The 17,632-nt window shown below is 42.4% G+C and overlaps 1 protein-coding gene across 1 annotated transcript; it reads left to right on the forward strand.

The window, feature by feature from the left end:
* The first annotated feature begins 1,952 nt into the window (after positions 1–1,952).
* LOC131705248 (nuclear receptor subfamily 2 group F member 5-like) lies at positions 1,953–12,319 on the forward strand. The gene is made up of 4 exons (XM_059007606.1): positions 1,953–3,443; positions 7,483–7,763; positions 8,336–8,582; positions 10,520–12,319. Exons 1-4 carry the CDS (start codon positions 3,053–3,055, stop codon positions 10,840–10,842), a joined length of 1,242 nt encoding a protein of 413 aa, XP_058863589.1. The 5' UTR covers positions 1,953–3,052; the 3' UTR covers positions 10,843–12,319.
* Positions 12,320–17,632: the final 5,313 nt, after the last annotated feature.

Consider the following 17,632-nt stretch of genomic DNA (forward strand, 5'->3'; position numbering starts at 1 on the left):
CTTTCTCTTATCCACCAGCACAGAGCAGAGGGAGGCTGTTCAGAGAGTATAAGAGCCTCTCTTTCTCTTATCCACCAGCGCAGAGCAGAGGGAGGCTGTTCAGAGAGTATAAGAGCCTCTCTTTCTCTTATCCACCAGCGCAGAGCAGAGGGAGGCTGTTCAGAGAGTATAAGAGCCTCTCTATTTCTCTAATGCACTGGTAAGTGTCCTAATAATAGGAGATAGGGTTCCAATTTGGCACCTTTTTTTAACAGGCACTAAAGAATGTCTCTAAAGCAAAAACACTGGTCAGTTAAATTATACCGGGGGGCTCTTTATAAGCAGGAAAGGTGACTAATTGAAATGTGCTGGGGGGCCAGGGAGCGGGCTGGGGTTACAACTGAATGCAATTAGACAGAGTGAAAGGTTAGACTTTAGCCAGGAGGCTAAATTTAGTGAATTAAACCTGTGTCTCTCTGCCCTTTTTTTTTTTCAAAAGACCATACAGTATATATGCGCTGTACTGATTAAAGCATTTCAAAGTTAACATCCTTTTAGAAAAAATACGTTGGTTTTTTTGTTGTTTTTTTTTTTTTTTCAGCGTAGTCTTGGGGTCTATTTTCAAAGACTTCAGTACTGTAACGGGGCTCAGTTGTTACTTTTGGCATTTTTTTTTATTGTGAGTTGGTTGAAATAAAGAAATAACGCGGTACAGTACTCCTGGGATTTGAAAATTAACAGTGATATTTAAACTAAACACTTAATAGAAATTCGTGACAATTATCATTTTTTTATTTTTTTATATTAACCCTTCAATTCGTTTTACTGCGTAATGTTAACTATTGGGAGTATAGTATTTTTATTTTATTTTTTTTAAATAAGAGGTACATTTACACACTAACGTGTGGCTAATACTTGGGTTCAAGTAAGAAATTACGTACCAGGGATATTGTTTTTGTCGTATTTTTGTTAAAAGACTGGTGTGTTGCTAATGGCAACGATTTAATGGCGGGACTGTTGAAAACCCAGCATTCCAATGCACGAGGGTTTTTTTTTTTAAAACTGTCATTTAAAAATAACCGTTAAAAACGTTTAGAAAATACTCGTGGGTGTCATAAATACAGTACTTTGAATATTTTGGTTTATAAAACCAGACTTTGACCTAAAAAAAAAAAAAATAAATACATAAATAATGTCGACTCACCAACATCTGCTTTCCACGAGAGAGGACAACACAGCCGGCCTTCAGAAGTTAAAAGAATAATTATGTAAGTTTATATTTGTTTAAATGTAGATTTAAACCTACACAAAAAAACAGTGTGCCGGCTACTTAACAGTTAATCTAAGAACCCATATCGACTCTCGAAATCAATTATGTATAATTTATACGCGCTTTAAATTATGTGTATTTCTGGAAAGGCTGTACTGCGTTGTAACGAGTGCCCTAATGTCTTTAATTTTGCAAATTGACTTGTCCCACCAAAACGAATTCATTCCAAATTAGAAAACAAAATCTCAAACGAAGATTAATGTTATTTCCCCCAGAATTATTAACGGCCAGTCTGCGGTGTTCAGAGAGTTCAAGTAAGTAAGTGCTCCAAAGAAATTCATGAGAATCCATAGGGTTTACATAGAACTATTTACTACTGTAATGTGCAGTGTTGCTGTTATTTTGTGAAGAAAATAAAATATTAATATGGAAAAAAATACGACTTTTTTGCTACTGCATCCCGCTCGCATAACCCGGCGGGCATTAGGACTTAAAAGTGTTCCGTAAATAACATACTTGTTAACCAATCACCAGCAGGCGAATCCTTGGACGTCATTGTGGGCAAGCCCCGCCCTTTTCTTCGCTCCTGTCCAATCGGCTGTTTCGGAACGCGTCAAACCCGTTCTGAGAAGCCGCCCACGCCCTTATAAGGAGGTCCAGCCCGTAATAGGAAGGTGTCCGCTGGACCACGTGTAGGAGTTGCATGTTTAGTGTCACTTTTAGGAGCTGCCCGGGACTGGGGTTATAGTGAGGGAGTTGACAGCAGTCGGGGCAACAGCTTGAGACTTGTAAACTTTTTTTTAAAATTTTTTTGTGCATTTTTATTTAAGAGGGTTTAAAAAGAAAGGCAAAGATTTTTTTTTTTCCCAACGTTTTTTATCCTTTTCATAGCACAACAGGATATTTCGGTGTGTCGGATCCGATTCAAAACGGCATTATAAATGGTTTTTAAATGTTTCTGTGCATGGCTGTGTTGCGGTGATCAGGAAGTCGGCGTGGTGGTACAATCGCTGTAGTAGTATTGAGAAAATTACGTTTCTCGACTTTTACCACCAAATAAAAGCTACTGCATAAGCGCTTATATAACTACATTTAAATTTTATAAAAATAATACAAACATAAAACTCTTTTTTTTGTTCTGCTTTAGTTTTATTAGGCTACTGTTTTTGTAATGTTAAAACTATAGGGTAAAGTATTTGACGCTATTCTTTTTTAAATATTTGTTCAGTTTTTGTTTTTCACAGATAATAAAATAAATAAAGTTAATTCATTCATTATGTTTTAGATGATCGCAATACCACAAACGGTATTTTATCGTTGTTAATTTACAGACAGGCTAGCGTCACCAAAGTTAAACTCGGGAGAGATGGATTTCAGTATCGGGGTCGAACGGACCTTATCTTGGCGAAACTGATTTCATTTTCTCGTCCAGTTTTGGATTTTTTGGGGGGAGGGGGAGAGAGAGAGATTTATTATATTTTTATATATTTTTTAAAAAATGTATTAAAAGCAAGCATCGAAGAATTTCAAAACGGATTTCTCTGTTTACGTTTTCTTGCTTTCTACTGAAAAAAACAAAGAGAATCGTTGGATTTGTCAAGAGATCCGAGACAAAAGGAATTAAGACTGAATTAAAAATCTCGTAATTTCAAAGGCTGGATTAATATCAGGACGGACACCTCGCCTTTTTCACTTCGTCAAAACGGATCAGCATCACCTCGCAAAATAAAAAATAAAATCTCAGACAGAAAACAAAAAAGGCTGCTACACGTTTTATGAACCATAAAAGCGCTGCTAGATAGTATGGCAATGGTAGTGAATTCTTGGCAAGAAGGCATCTCCGCGGGTCCCGGCTCCCTGCTCCCAGCCCCCGCCCCACACTGCGGCCAGGATACCGCGGGGACTCCCATCCAAACCCCGGGCACCCCGCCTGTTTCCACGCCGGGCAATGACTCCAATTCCGGGGACAAGACCCCCAATGTCGACTGCATGGTGTGCGGGGACAAGTCGAGCGGCAAGCACTACGGACAGTTTACCTGCGAGGGCTGCAAGAGCTTTTTCAAGCGCTCCGTGAGGCGGAACCTGAGCTACACCTGCCGGGGAAACCGAGACTGCCCCATCGACCAGCACCACCGCAACCAGTGCCAGTACTGCCGCTTCAAGAAGTGCCTCAAAGTCGGCATGAGGAGAGAAGGTGAGCCGGGGAGAGGAGGTAGAGTGCTCTGTCCTTTGGATGAGACATAAAACAAATGAGGTCCTATTAGAAGTGACTCTGCTAAATCACTCATTAATAATAATAATAATAATAATAATAATAATAATAATAATAATAATAACAAAAACACATATAATAATAATAATAATAATAATAATAATAATAATAATAATAATAATAATAATAATAATAACAAAAACACATATAATAATAATAATAATAATAATAATAATAATAATAATAATAATAATAATAATAATAATAATAATAGTGAAAATCAGAATTTTTCGATGATAACCCGCAGTCTTTTTTTATTTTTTCAAAATAATGCGAATGTATCTTGCTTATCCTATTAGATATTGTCTGTCTCCCTCTATCTCTATCTATCTTTCCGATCTATCTCTATCTGTCACACACACATATATCTTATCTAGAGAGATAGCTGTATTAAATAGCCATAAATATGTAATGCAACTTGCTATTCCTATAACCTGGCTCCAAAGCATGCCACTTATTTATTCATGTAACTTATTTTAAACGGAGTCCAGGAGGAATTCAGTTTTAAACGTGTATGCTTTCTTTCCAAGTGAAAGTTAAAGGCGTACGTGTATCACTATGCTGGGGATGTGTTCGGTTGTGTTCTAGCGGTGGATGTGGCGCCGTATGGGTTTCATATCCCATTAAAACAGCACTGTACTTAGAGCTGGCACAGAAATATAAATTGAGACACCAGGTCCTTGCAGAAGACTTATGATTCATATTTAATGACCTCTGAAATCCCGTGTGTATATATATATATATATATATATATATATATATATATATATATATATATATATTCAATCTCCGCTCAGTAATCAGGGATATAGAAACACCGCTCTGTGCTTTAATCAGGCGTCTTAAACCACTTCTAAAAAGTCTCCTGCGTTTTATCGTGTGTGGCTCTGTGTTCCTTTTCTCTTTACTGTTTGAAATGAATTGCATGGGTGGCCTATTAAAGGCATCCATTCAGACAATCGCTACTAATGTGCCTATATTGACGATTTTCCCGGATGTTCAGTTCCAGTGGTTTGATTTCAGACGCACACAAAGCAAAACAACAAACTCGCAAAACTTTCAAGCATGTGTTTCGAAGGGGGCTTTGGAATAAGAGATGAAAATAATACACCTCCTCGAAAACATGAACCGCGATCTGCATTTAATAACTAAACCGGTATTTATTATTTAATAATAATAATAATAATAATAATAATAATAATAATAATAATAATAATAATAATAATAATAATAATAACAGCGCGGTTTTCAGAATGTATTTTGCTTCACTTTGATTGGATTTTTAAAATACACGTCCCACTAGTTTTTAAATGTTTTCTTAGCTTACGTTATGAACTTGTAGCCCTGAGCGATTGATATAGTCACGCCACATTTAGCTGAAAGCCATACACGTTTTATTAAATCTTAAATATTGCAAACTCCTACATTATATAACGGCAGTATTTATAACGGACAGGGCGCGCAGCAGTATTTAATAGAGGAGGGAGAGAGAGAGGGGGGGCCGCTGACCTCTTAAAATATAGACTAAACTATACAGCAAAATAAACGGGAGAGTCTTCAAAATATACGTGGGTCTATAAACTACCAAATAAATGTCAAAGTAGAGAAAACGAGACCAGCAAGTTCACTGTGTCGATGAAATGTGATTTTATTAGATTTTTATGTTTATGATTACTATACGGCTGTCCACCGCTTCTCGTACGCTATACTATCGAACGACGTTGAATTAAACAACGCTGCAGAATTTAATCTGAGGAAAGACTGTGGTCGTGGTTTCCATGCACAAAGCAGGGTCGAGCCGTGGAACCCCCGCAGGTTGTTCTCTGACGGTTATTCATTCGAGACTGTAAAATAAACTAATTTAAGATAAGACCTCAAAGCAACTATGGAGTTCTATCGGGAAAAAAAATGTCCTGTTGTTATTTTACGCGGCATAACCAAAAGGTATAGTGTTAAAAAAAAAAAAACAGAACGCGAGCTGTATTTATGTAATTTTATTATTATTATTATTATTATTATTATTATTATTATTATTATTATTATTATTATTATTATTATTTATTTATTTCTTAGCAGACGCCCTTATCCAGGGCGACTTACAATCGTAAGCAAATACATTTCAAGTGTTACAATACAAGTAATACAATAAGAGCAAGAAATACAATAACTTTTGTTCAAGTGTGACAAACCACAATTCAATAATACAGCAGATAATAGTGATAGTTACATCAGGATATGATTAAATAGTGATAGTTACATCAGGATATGATTAAATACAAAGTACTACAGGTTAAACACTTGGCACATTACAGTTTTCTGAAGTACAGGATTAAATGCAGTAAAATAGGGGGCAGATAAGAGTAAAATAAAGCACATTTACATGAAGGGTGATAGTGTCCCAGGATACATTCTAAATTAGGGCTCTCCAACCCTGGTCCTGGAGAGCTACTGGGGCTGCTGGTTTTCATTTCAACCAATCTCTCTGTTACTTAATTGAACCAATTATTGGCTTAATTAGTAAAGATTAACAGATGTTCCAGATCTTTGGCCACTGATGATGTAAAGACACCTAGAAAACCTGCTGGATGGGGGCTCTCCAGGACCAGGGCTGGGGAGACCCCTGCTCTAAATGAACATTTATAAACACACACGCACACACACACACGCACACAAACACACGCACACACATACATATATTGCAATCCTTCATTTTGGCTACAAACTGCCGCGTCCTGTTTTGAGGACAGTGGAGTAAGTTAGACGCGATCCTGGATTCAGAGCAGTGAAATTTCAAGCCGGCTGTGAAGCTCAACACATAGAAATGGAGCTGCTTTATCATCACTGCGGGGTGGAAAGACAACACCAAAAAATGGATCATTTTGAGGCTTCAGTTTCTTATTTTATATCGAGGCCTCATTAATAAAAACATCCGAAGGGCTGCATGTGCAGAATTACATTTAGAACAGATCAAAGTTATCGTGTAGTTCAAGAGAAAATTTAAATAACAGGTAGATAGACGGCAGTTATAAAAAAATAAATAAAATGCTCCAAATAATTACAAGTTGCCCGGCCTCAGATGAGGACAACGGCGCTCCATGGGTTAAACCAGCCAGTCACAGCACAAGCGGCTCCATCGTTTAATGATTAAAACCCATCGCAATGCAAACTGCACATCTGGGACTGTGCATAGCCTGTGCTGTTTCCGAGAACTCCCTTTCAAGCCTCCTAATGACAGACAGTACGGGGCGAGGGAGGGGTTACTGCGTGCCAGCTACAGCAATCTATTGCATAGTTATCAAGCTGTTAAAACTCTCTAACCCCAACCCCAACTCTAAACCCAACCCCAACTCTAACCCCAACCCCAACTCTAACCCTAACCACAACCACAACCCCAACTCCAACCCCAACCCCAACCACAACCCCAACCCATGCTCTATCCCCAACCCCAACTCTAACCCCAACCACAACCCCAACCCCATCTCTAACCCCAACCACAACTCTAACCCCAACCCCAACTCTAACCCGAACCAAAACCACAACCCCAACCCAAACTCTAACCCCAACCACAACTCTAACCCTAACCCCAACTCTAACCCCAACCAAAACCACAACCCCAACTCTAACATCAACCACAACTCTAACCCCAACCACAACCCCAACCTCAACTCTAACCCCAACCCAACTCTAACACCAACCACAACTCTAACCCCAACCCAACTCTAACCCCAACCACAACTCTAACCCCAACCCAACTCTAACCCCAACCAAAACCACAACCCCAACTCTAACATCAACCACAACTCTAACCCCAACCACAACCCCAACCTCAACTCTAACCCCAAACCCAACTCTAACCCCAACCACAACTCTAACCCCAACCCCAACTCTAACCCCAACCACAACCCCAACCCCAACTCTAAACCCAACCCCAACCCTAACATTCTCCTGTCCTTCCCCTCAGCTGTCCAGCGTGGCCGGATGTCCAACTCCCAGACCAGCCCAGGACAGTACCTGACCAACGGCAGTGACCCCTACAATGGTCAGGCCTACCTGTCAGGGTTCATCTCCCTTCTCCTTCGGGCCGAGCCGTACCCCACCTCCCGCTACGGGACCCAGTGCATGCAGACCAACAACCTGATGGGCATCGAGAATATCTGTGAGCTAGCGGCCCGGCTGCTCTTCAGCGCTGTGGAGTGGGCGAAAAACATCCCCTTCTTCCCAGACCTGCAACTCGCAGACCAGGTACCTGAGCCACATTGACTGAGGAGGGGTCTTACTGCATGAGAACAGGAGAGAAAGCGTGTCAGTGGATGATGGCTGATGGATGATGGATGATGGCTGATGGATGATGGATGATGGATGATGGATGTCTCTTGTGTTATCTGCAGAGAGTTGTGTGTTGGGGTGTAGAGACTGTAGAAGGAGGCTTGGTGGTCAGGTGGTTTAGAGAAAGGGGTCTTGATACCAGGAGGTTCAATCCCAGCTCAGCCACTGACTCCCTGTGTATATGTGTGTGTGTGTGTGTGAGACCCTGAGCAAGTCACTGAACCTCCTTGTGCTCCGTCCTTCGGATGAGACATAAAACAAATGAGGTCCTATTAGAAGTGACTCTGCTAAATCACTCATTAATAATAATAATATTAATAATAATAATAATAAATAGTTTGGGGGTGTTCTAATAAATGTGCACACTACTGTATACGGTTTTACGTCACTTCTCTAATAATAATAATAATAATAATAATAATAACAGGTCTAAGCTGCATTGTATTGTATTGTATTGTGTTGTATTGTGTTGTATTGCTTCTCTCTAGGTGTCTCTGTTGCGGATGACCTGGAGCGAGCTGTTTGTCCTGAACGCCGCGCAGTGCTCCATGCCCCTCCACGTGGCCCCCCTGCTGGCCGCCGCCGGCCTCCACGCCTCCCCCATGCCCGCGGACCGGGTTGTGGCTTTCATGGATCACATCCGGGTCTTTCAGGAGCAGGTGGAGAAGCTCAAGACCCTGCAGGTGGACACGGCCGAGTATTGCTGCCTGAAGGCCCTCGTTCTCTTCACCTCCGGTAAGCGCTGTCCTGCAGAGGGGGGAGATGGGGCTGAGATCAGCAGGGAGGGGCAGCTGTAGGGCTGGGCTGGCAGCCATGGGGAGCTGTTCTGCATCGGGGTTAGCTGCTAAAATACATGGCAAGCTGCTTTCTGGACTGTGGTGCAGTGTGCAAATGTATTACAAATCAATCACAGGAAATGACCACGTTAGATTAGAAGTAATTAATAAATTATATTGAAAACCTATAATGTTTCCTATGTAAGCTTAATTTCATCTTCATATTATCTGAAGACTGCAGAAGCTGAAACGTTATATATATATATATATATATATATATATATATATATATATATATATATATATATATATATATATAATATATATACACAGTCAAGTGCACATTTATCGGAACACCTCCAGATGTGTCATTGATATCTTTTATATACCTGCCTGCATGAAAACACCTCTGGGTGTGAGAATTTCAATCTCAGCTCAGTTATCAGGGATATAGAAACACACTCGTGTGTGCGTTTTGTGCTTTAATCAGGCGTCTTAAAGCACTTCTAAAAAGTCTCCTGCGTTTTACCGTGTGTGGCGCTGTGCTCCTTTTCTCTTTACTGTTTTAAATGAATTGCACGGGTGGCCTGTTAAAGTTATCAATTCAATTAGACCATCACTAATTTGCTAGACATTTTTCCCAGATTTTCAGTCCCAGTGGTTTGATTTCAAACGCACAGCAAATCAAAACTACTCCAGAAGCAATGGGGTGTTCTGATACATTTGCGCACTGCCGTGTGTATACAAGAATAAAACAAAAAGTGCCTTGTGTAATCCTACCAAGTCAATTAAACAGCGGAGAATACAATATGACTGATCCTGGCGATTTTGCACTCAGGAAAACTAGCCAGGCTGGGAGAGCTTTTTAAAAAGCTGGCTTGTCAGAAATATTTTGCCTTTACATGCTCATCCCAAATGCATTCCTCCCTTCTGTCTATGATTTCTGTCCGAGCTGCTATCCATAATTTAAGCGACCCCCCCCCCCCCCTTCCTCGGCCTGAATAATGCATATCATTCATAGAGTACTAGATTCCTGTGACCTACATAACCCCTGCAGCCTGGGAGGAGAGGGGGTGGGAGGGGGGGGTGTCGTGTCCCGTCACCATGAATTAAACACAGACCCCCTCAATTCACTAGTCAAATACAATCAAATCCTTGAAGCTAATTATTAAAACAGTGCGTTGCCACTTTTCTTGATGAAGTATGACGGATAGTCCGTAAGTAAATATCCCCACACCGCTAAAGACACTGGGGGGTCCAGCGGTTAAAAGAAAGGGGGCTTGTTACCAGGAGGTTCAAACCCGGCTCAGCCACTGACTCCCTGTGTGTGTGTGTGTGTGTGTGCGTGACCCTGAGCAAGTCACTGAACCTCCTTGTGCTCCGTCCTTCGGATGAGACGTAAAACAAACGAGGTCCTATTGGAAGTGACTCTGCAGCAGCAGTTGTTGATAATGCATAGTTATTATTATTATTATTATTTATTTCTTAGCAGACGCCCTTATCCAGGGCGACTTACAATTGTTACAAGATATCACATTATACATTATTTCACATTATACAGATATCACATTATTTTACATACAATTACCCATTTATACAGTTGGGTTTTTACTGGAGCAATCTAGGTAAAGTACCTTGCTCAAGGGTACAACAGCAGTGTCCCCCACTGGGGATTGAACCCACAACCCTCCTGTCAAGAGTCCAGAGCCCTAACCACTACTCCACACTGCTGCCCTGTTCACCCCTTAGTCTCTGTAATTTTTGCTAAATGACTCATTAAAAAGGCTTTTGTCTGAAACTAAATATGATCCACTTGCTAGCAATACCGTAAAACGGTTTGGGGGAAACCCCTCAACCAAACCCTAACTGTTATTTTTTTTCCCTGCTCCCTTGCAGACGCAATGGGCCTCTCTGACATGGCGCACGTGGAAAGCATCCAGGAGAAGTCCCAGTGTGCTCTGGAGGAGTACGTGCGGAACCAGTACCCCAGCCAGCCCAACAGGTTCGGACGGCTGCTCCTGAGGCTGCCCTCCCTGCGCATCGTCTCCTCCCCCGTCATCGAGCAGCTGTTCTTCGTGCGGCTGGTGGGGAAGACCCCCATCGAGACCCTCCTGAGGGACATGCTGCTCTCGGGATCCAGCTTCAATTGGCCCTACATCCCCATGCAGCGAGACCGGGACCGGGCCCTGGGGCTGCATTACAACGAGACAGGCCACTGATACCAGGCCAGACCGTCCGAACAGAACTGGGACCACCGCCTTGGGACTGCGTAGGCAGAGAGAGGCACGGAAACACGCGGGCATCACAGACAGGACGGGGAGGAAAGCTAAGCACAGACGCTACGTTCTTGAGTTTTTGAACCCTTTCGGTATGGTTGCGAATGAGAGACAGGTTCCGGCATCGTGCAGTTTTTTTTATTTTTTTGTTTTGTTTTGTTTTTAATCAAAGGATACCGGATTGTGGGGGCGGTGGGGTGTGGAATGTATATAGAAATGTATATTATATTAAAAAAAAAAAAAAAAAAAAAAAATCAAACCTCTTTTTAATTGGTTTGCAGCCTAAACCAAAACCTTTCAACCGGAACTTTTAAACAGTATGATCTGAAACAGGAAACTCCGACAGAACCCCACCAGGGGTATTTGGAAATGGCTTTTAAAACAAATATTTTATTTGACTTTGTTTCATTGCATTTTTATAACGCTTGTATCCCGTGAAAGTTTCAAGACACAAACAAACTTATTACATCTTCCTTTGCAAAATACCTTATAACTCCTGTCAATATTAAACCCATCTTCAATAATAACAATAATACTACTACTACTAATAATAATAATAATACAATTATTATGTACAGTAATGACAAAAAATAACAGTTATGTATTAAAATTACAGTAAAAAAAAAAAAGAAATACTACCTATTATTGGAATGCATAACCAGTGGGGACTTTTTTTGCAGAGATGTTTTTTTTAATAGAAAATGTGAATCTCAACTTGAACACTAAATGCTTGGACGTTGCAACACCATCTGGGCATCATTTCTAGCTTTATGCTTATCTTATGAGCCATCAGTAGGAGGCATCTATATTGCCACATTCAAGTTCCCTGACGTCTCTTACAGTTGCTGTTGATGTCAATTTAACAATGATAGAAATCATATTGCATGGCACTAGAGCAGGGGTGTCCAATCAATCAATCAATCAATCAATCAGTCAATCAATCAATCAATCAGTCAATCGCAGTCCTGGGGGACCGTTATTCCAGGTAAAATGAGATTGTGAACGACTTCAGGGTCTGGATGGATGGAGGTTTAATTAACTGGTTCAATTAAACAACTTTATAGCACAGGGTTTGAAACACAGAGCAGGAGTGAAAGGGGACCGCTTTGGAGACGCCTCTTGCACTGTCTAGATATAGCGCTGCCGTATTTATGGCGGCGCTGTAATTACTGATTTCATTCTAAACTGTCATTAAGGAAGGTTCTGTTCAGATCTGTTTTAAAGTTATGGGGAGGGGGGAGGGGTTAATGAAAATCCCTCTGCCTTTATTAAGATTTCTGCAACCCCCCCGCCCCTTTCAAATGTGTGTGTTTTGCAAAGTATGTTTGAGTGAAAATGCTGGTTTGTCTGCAAATGGAAAAAAATATCTTTTCTGTGTTTTGCAAAAGCGGTGTAATAAATATATATTCTTTATTTGAAAGATTTCAAAGTTTCTTTTTGTCCCATTGAAGTATCGTAGACCAGGAACACCAGTGAGCGGTTATTAAAATTAAATTATTATCAGATTGAAATGTACTGTTTCTAAATTGTATTGGTAAGAAGCAGCCCATGCATTTGCTTAAATTAGACCTTTGTAATTGTGCTCAGCTCTTAAACAGTGGTAGAGTTCAAAAAATGTTATAACTAACTTGAAACCTGCAGCTGTTTAAGACAAGTGAAAAAAAAAGTCTAATTAAGCTTACAGAGACGAGGGGGATGAACTATGCATCATCAACAACTGCTGCTGCTGCTGCTGCTGCAGAGTCCCTTCCAATAGGAGCTCGTTTGTTTTATTCATATTCAGTAAAAAAAAAACAAAAAAACGCTCTGGTCTTAATACTGAAAATCTATAAGAAGAAAGAGAAGTTTGGGGTGGGGGTGTGACTAACTAATCCATTTTTTTCTTTGTTATGTTCCCAATGTTATTGATTCTACTACTTCACCTGGCGTTTGAAAGCGTTTCGCTCTTTCAGTCCTTAAACAGAAACGGACACCTCGCCGGCTTACAGCCCCGTTTTGAAATCCTTTGGCTTTTTGAACCTTGACAGTCCAGGAGTCCATTAGCCCTTAATCCTGATCCCTTGACCGGGGGGCACGATTGACCCTTCATGCCCTGGGTGCAGCAGCCTTTCCAAATCTCTCACGCGCACAGAACAGGGGAGCCACGAGAGAGACAGCTGTGTCTATTGTCCCCCAGTCTTATCACCAGCATCACTGGAGATCTGACTAAGGGACAGATATCGCTTCAAGCTAAAATGGCACTTAAGTGGTGGAAGGTCATAGCTAGAAACGGAGGCAGGTTTATGACTGCGTGTGATTTTTTTTGTTGTTGTTTTTGTTGAGGGAGATGCCCCATTTCCACACATGTCAGTCTGGCAGAGTGAAATGCCGGTTCAGGTTTTCATTTCCTAATTGAATTAGAATTAGTATCTCAAACAAGGTGGGCAGGATCTTCCCCTTATTAAGTTGTGTTCAGGGATGGAAATAAGACAGTTTGATCCATTGCAGGTTGCTCTTTATATACTGCTGGAGCGCTCTGCAGTGTTGAGAGTGGAGTTCTCTTTCCTATACTGCTAGAGCGCTCTGCAGTGTTGAGAGGGGAGTTCTCTTTCCTATACTGCTAGAGCGCTCTGCAGTGTGGAGAGGGGAGTTCTCTTTCCTATACTGCTAGAGCGCTCTGCAGTGTGGAGAGTGGAGTTCTCTTTCCTATACTGCTAGAGCGCTCTGCAGTGTGGAGAGGGGAGTTCTCTTTCCTATACTGCTAGAGCGCTCTGCAGTGTTGAGAGGGGAGTTTTCTTTCCTATACTGCTAGAGCGCTCTGCAGTGTCGAGAGGGGAGTTCTCTTTCCTATACTGCTAGAGCGCTCTGCAGTGTTGAGAGGGGAGTTTTCTTTCCTATACTGCTAGAGCGCTCTGCAGTGTCGAGAGGGGAGTTCTCTTTCCTATACTGCTAGAGCGCTCTGCAGTGTCGAGAGGGGAGTTCTCTTTCCTATACTGCTAGAGCACTCTGCAGTGTTGAGAGTGGAGTTCTCTTTCCTATACTGCTAGAGCGCTCTGCAGCGTTCCGCCCTCCCTCTCTCCCTCCCTCCTCCCCCCGCTCTCTCTCTCTCTCTCTCAAGTCCAGAGTTCATCGGCAGTTCAGCGTTCGGTTCACTTCGAGGTCAGCAGGTTGCTGTGGGATTTGCTGGTCGGATCAAGCAGCACAAATGAAATGATGTATTAAAACTGCACTGTTATTTTTACTGCAGGGTTGCGAAAGGGCACCACGGCAGGCAACTGGCTCCTGTTTTCCGAGTAAATGTGCATGTCTGTGTGTGTGTGTATTAGAGTGAGTGTGTGTCTGTACAGTGTGTGTTTCTGTGTCTATGTATGTATATGTGTATAGATATTTATCTGCTAAGTCCCTTAGCCATTGCAGCGAGTGGATATATATTGGAAACATCCTGGCTCCCTTTATGTGACTTCCACCCCCACTCCCCCACCCTTATCCTCACCGATTCTGACAAACAAGGTTAGCTTTTACATTATTTATTTATTTATTTGTCAGACGTCTTTATCCCAGGTGACTCACACAGGTGTTACAGGGCAGCACAGGGTTACAATGCAAGCTTCATATTTAAATACAGTGTAGTTTACAGCAAGTGCAAATAATAACACTACTAGAATACAATATGAACTAGGATGCTATGTATAATAATAACACTGCTAGAATACAATATGAACTAGGATGCTATGTATAATAATAACACTACTAGAATACAATATGAACTAGGATGCTGTGTATAATAATAACACTACTAGAATACAATATGAACTAGGATGCTGTGTATAATAATAACACTACTAGAATACAATATGAACTAGGATGCTCTGTATAATAATAACACTACTAGAATCCAATATGAACTAGGATGCTGTGTATAATAATAACACTACTAGAATACAATATGAACTAGGATGCTATGTATAATAATAACACTACTAGAATACAATATGAATTAGGATGCTGTGTATAATAATAACACTACTAGAATACAATATGAACTAGGATGCTATGTATAATAATAACACTACTAGAATACAACATGAACCAGGATTCAGCTATTCTGTTCAAGCCGTTAGCCGAGGGGAGAGACGGACGGGTCACAGTTAAGTAACCTCATTGTGTGATTGAGTTCAAGGTGAAATGACCCACGCTCTGAAGGGATCAGAGTTAAGGTCACAGTGTCAGTCAAAGGGCTCTCAATCACAAAAAGGGAGGGGGGAGGGGGGTGGAAATCAAGGCCCAGGCTTCAGCTGTGCATGTAGGCCAGACAGTTTTTAATTTCTTTATTTTATGAGAGGAGCGGCGAGGGTCGTCGCTAGGCAACACGAAATTGAGCGACTGTCCACCAAGCGCCAAGGCCCTGACCTTAATACAGATCGACAGAGCTGAGAGAAAGAGAGAGAGGGAGAGAAACTCTACTCAGCTTCCATTGACACCCTCTTGTTCTTCTGTCTGGGCTGAATCTGAAGTAGCGTCTTGGGTTTAGCTTTATCTCGACCGTTATAAGCTTAGCACACACTTTCAACACAACCCGGTGTAGATTTTATTTTTTTTCTCTCCCTGCTTCGCGGTGCTCCAAGGCTCCCGTTCTCTGCGCTGGAATCCGTATCGCACCTGTTTCTTTTAAAAAGGCGATGCGAGGGTTTTGAAGAGCGACCGTTGGCTCTCTCTCCGCTCGGCTGCACGTCTGAGGAGCGAATTTGTTTTGTTCTGCAGCTGTGGTCTTATGAAATTAACGAGCCGCTGGGTTTTCTCTTACAGCTCGTCTGCTGGGTTCATTAGTGCCCTCGACGGGTAATTAGTGCCACCTCAGAGTGTCACATGACGCGACCGAGCAGGGTTTTAACACAGCCAGGGGGCTCCCGAGTGGCGCATCCGGTAAAGGCGCTCCGCGTGGAGTGCAGGATGCGCCCTATAGCGTGGACGTCGCCGGTTCGAGTCCAGGCTGTTCCATTGCCGACTGTGGATGGGACTCCCAGGGTGAAGTGACTTGCTCAGGGTCACACACACACACGCACAGGGAGTCAGTGGCTGAGAATTTTAGGATTGAGACATAATTGGGTTACCGCTTGACTCTTCACTTAAAGACATTTCTGTGCGAGACATAACAAAAAATAACAAAGAGAATCGCTGTGTATTTACATGACCTGAGACATGCAAAGGTTAATATCATTCTCTCTGTGCCAAGACGGGGACGCGCTCTCGGGCCAACGTTGACCTCTGCGGCTCTGATTGGATCGATGGGGCTTGACCTTGGCGTGACCTCCACTTAGCCGGGGGGGGGGGCGTCCTGATCATTCTATTTAATTCAGAGCGAGCTGTGATCTGAAGAGCAGAAGAGACAAGAGAAGAGGCAGAGATCACTGGTTTGGGAAGCCCCTGGGGGGGGTGGAGAGAGAATTATCCCCACAGATGCCACTCGGATTTCTTTCCCTTGGAAAATTGAGCCGTCGGATTATACAATAATCTAGAATGAAACACACACACACACACACACACACACACACACACACACACACACACACTCACACACACACACACACTCACACACACACACACACACACACACACTCACACACACACTCACACACACACACACACACACACACACACACACTCACACACACACACACACACACACACACACACACACACACACACACACTCACACTCACACACACACACACACACACACACACACACACACACACGCACGCACACGCACACACACTCACACACACACACACACACACACACACACACACACACACACACACACACACACACACACACTCACACACACACACACACACACACACACACACACACAGATCACTTATCAGATCCTTGCATTTCCCAGAATGCACGTCAGCAGCATACTTTCCCCATCACAGCTCAGTCAAGACAAGAAAATAATTACCTATATTCAGTGGCAATGATTCTGCACTGAGGGGCAATGGCAGCACAAGTATAGGGCAGCTGCAATGGGGCGAGGCTGGTAGAATGGGACCCCAGTGTGCTCACTATACCCTTCCTGAATGATCTTCAATAGCACTGCAATGGGGTGAGGCTGGTAGAATGGGACCCCAGTGTGCTCACTATACCCTTCCTGAATGATCTTCAATAGCACTGCAATGGGGTGAGGCTGGTAGAATGGGACCCCAGTGTGCTCACTATACCCTTCCTGAATGATCTTCAATAGCACTACAATGGGGCGAGGCTGGTAGAATGGGACCCCAGTGTGCTCACGATACCCTTCCTGAATGATCTTCAATAGCACTACAATGGGGTGAGGCTGGTAGAATGGGACCCCAGTGGGAAGATGTTTGTATTTTGAGACACCAGTGCTATGACAATACACACTGTTTGATATTAAATAGAGTAATGATTTAATAGAGCACAGTTGGTTGCAAACAGCACTGTCCTGCCCTGTCCACACAGGAAGTGACCTCAGGAGACAGAAGGTGGGATTTGAGGATTAGACTGCTGCTCTGTTGTCTTCAAAACAAGATTAATTCTTCAGCTCCCTCAGGCTTTTCCCTCTAAATGCATTGAGAGCCACTTACCCCAGCCCGACTCCACTGGGCTGGAAAGGGCTAATGTGACTTAATGGCCAGTGACTTAATAATCTCTTACAGTGAGTAGAGGAGCCCCCTTTTTACCCTGCAGTAAAAACACAGCAAAGTGTGATAAAGCACAGTGAAAGCAT

Source organism: Acipenser ruthenus, chromosome 35 (genome assembly GCF_902713425.1).
Source record: "Acipenser ruthenus chromosome 35, fAciRut3.2 maternal haplotype, whole genome shotgun sequence".
Taxonomy (NCBI): domain Eukaryota; kingdom Metazoa; phylum Chordata; class Actinopteri; order Acipenseriformes; family Acipenseridae; genus Acipenser; species Acipenser ruthenus.

What these genes read in the sequence shown, in the direction of transcription:
- LOC131705248 (XM_059007606.1), top strand. Translation starts at nt 3,053, where the DNA reads ATGGCAATGGTAGTGAATTCTTGGCAAGAAGGCATCTCCGCGGGTCCC. An exon ending in AGTCGGCATGAGGAGAGAAG is followed by an intron (nt 3,444 to 7,482) that starts GTGAGCCGGGGA and finishes CCTTCCCCTCAG; the next exon opens with CTGTCCAGCGTGGCCGGATG. An exon ending in CCTCGTTCTCTTCACCTCCG is followed by an intron (nt 8,583 to 10,519) that starts GTAAGCGCTGTC and finishes GCTCCCTTGCAG; the next exon opens with ACGCAATGGGCCTCTCTGAC.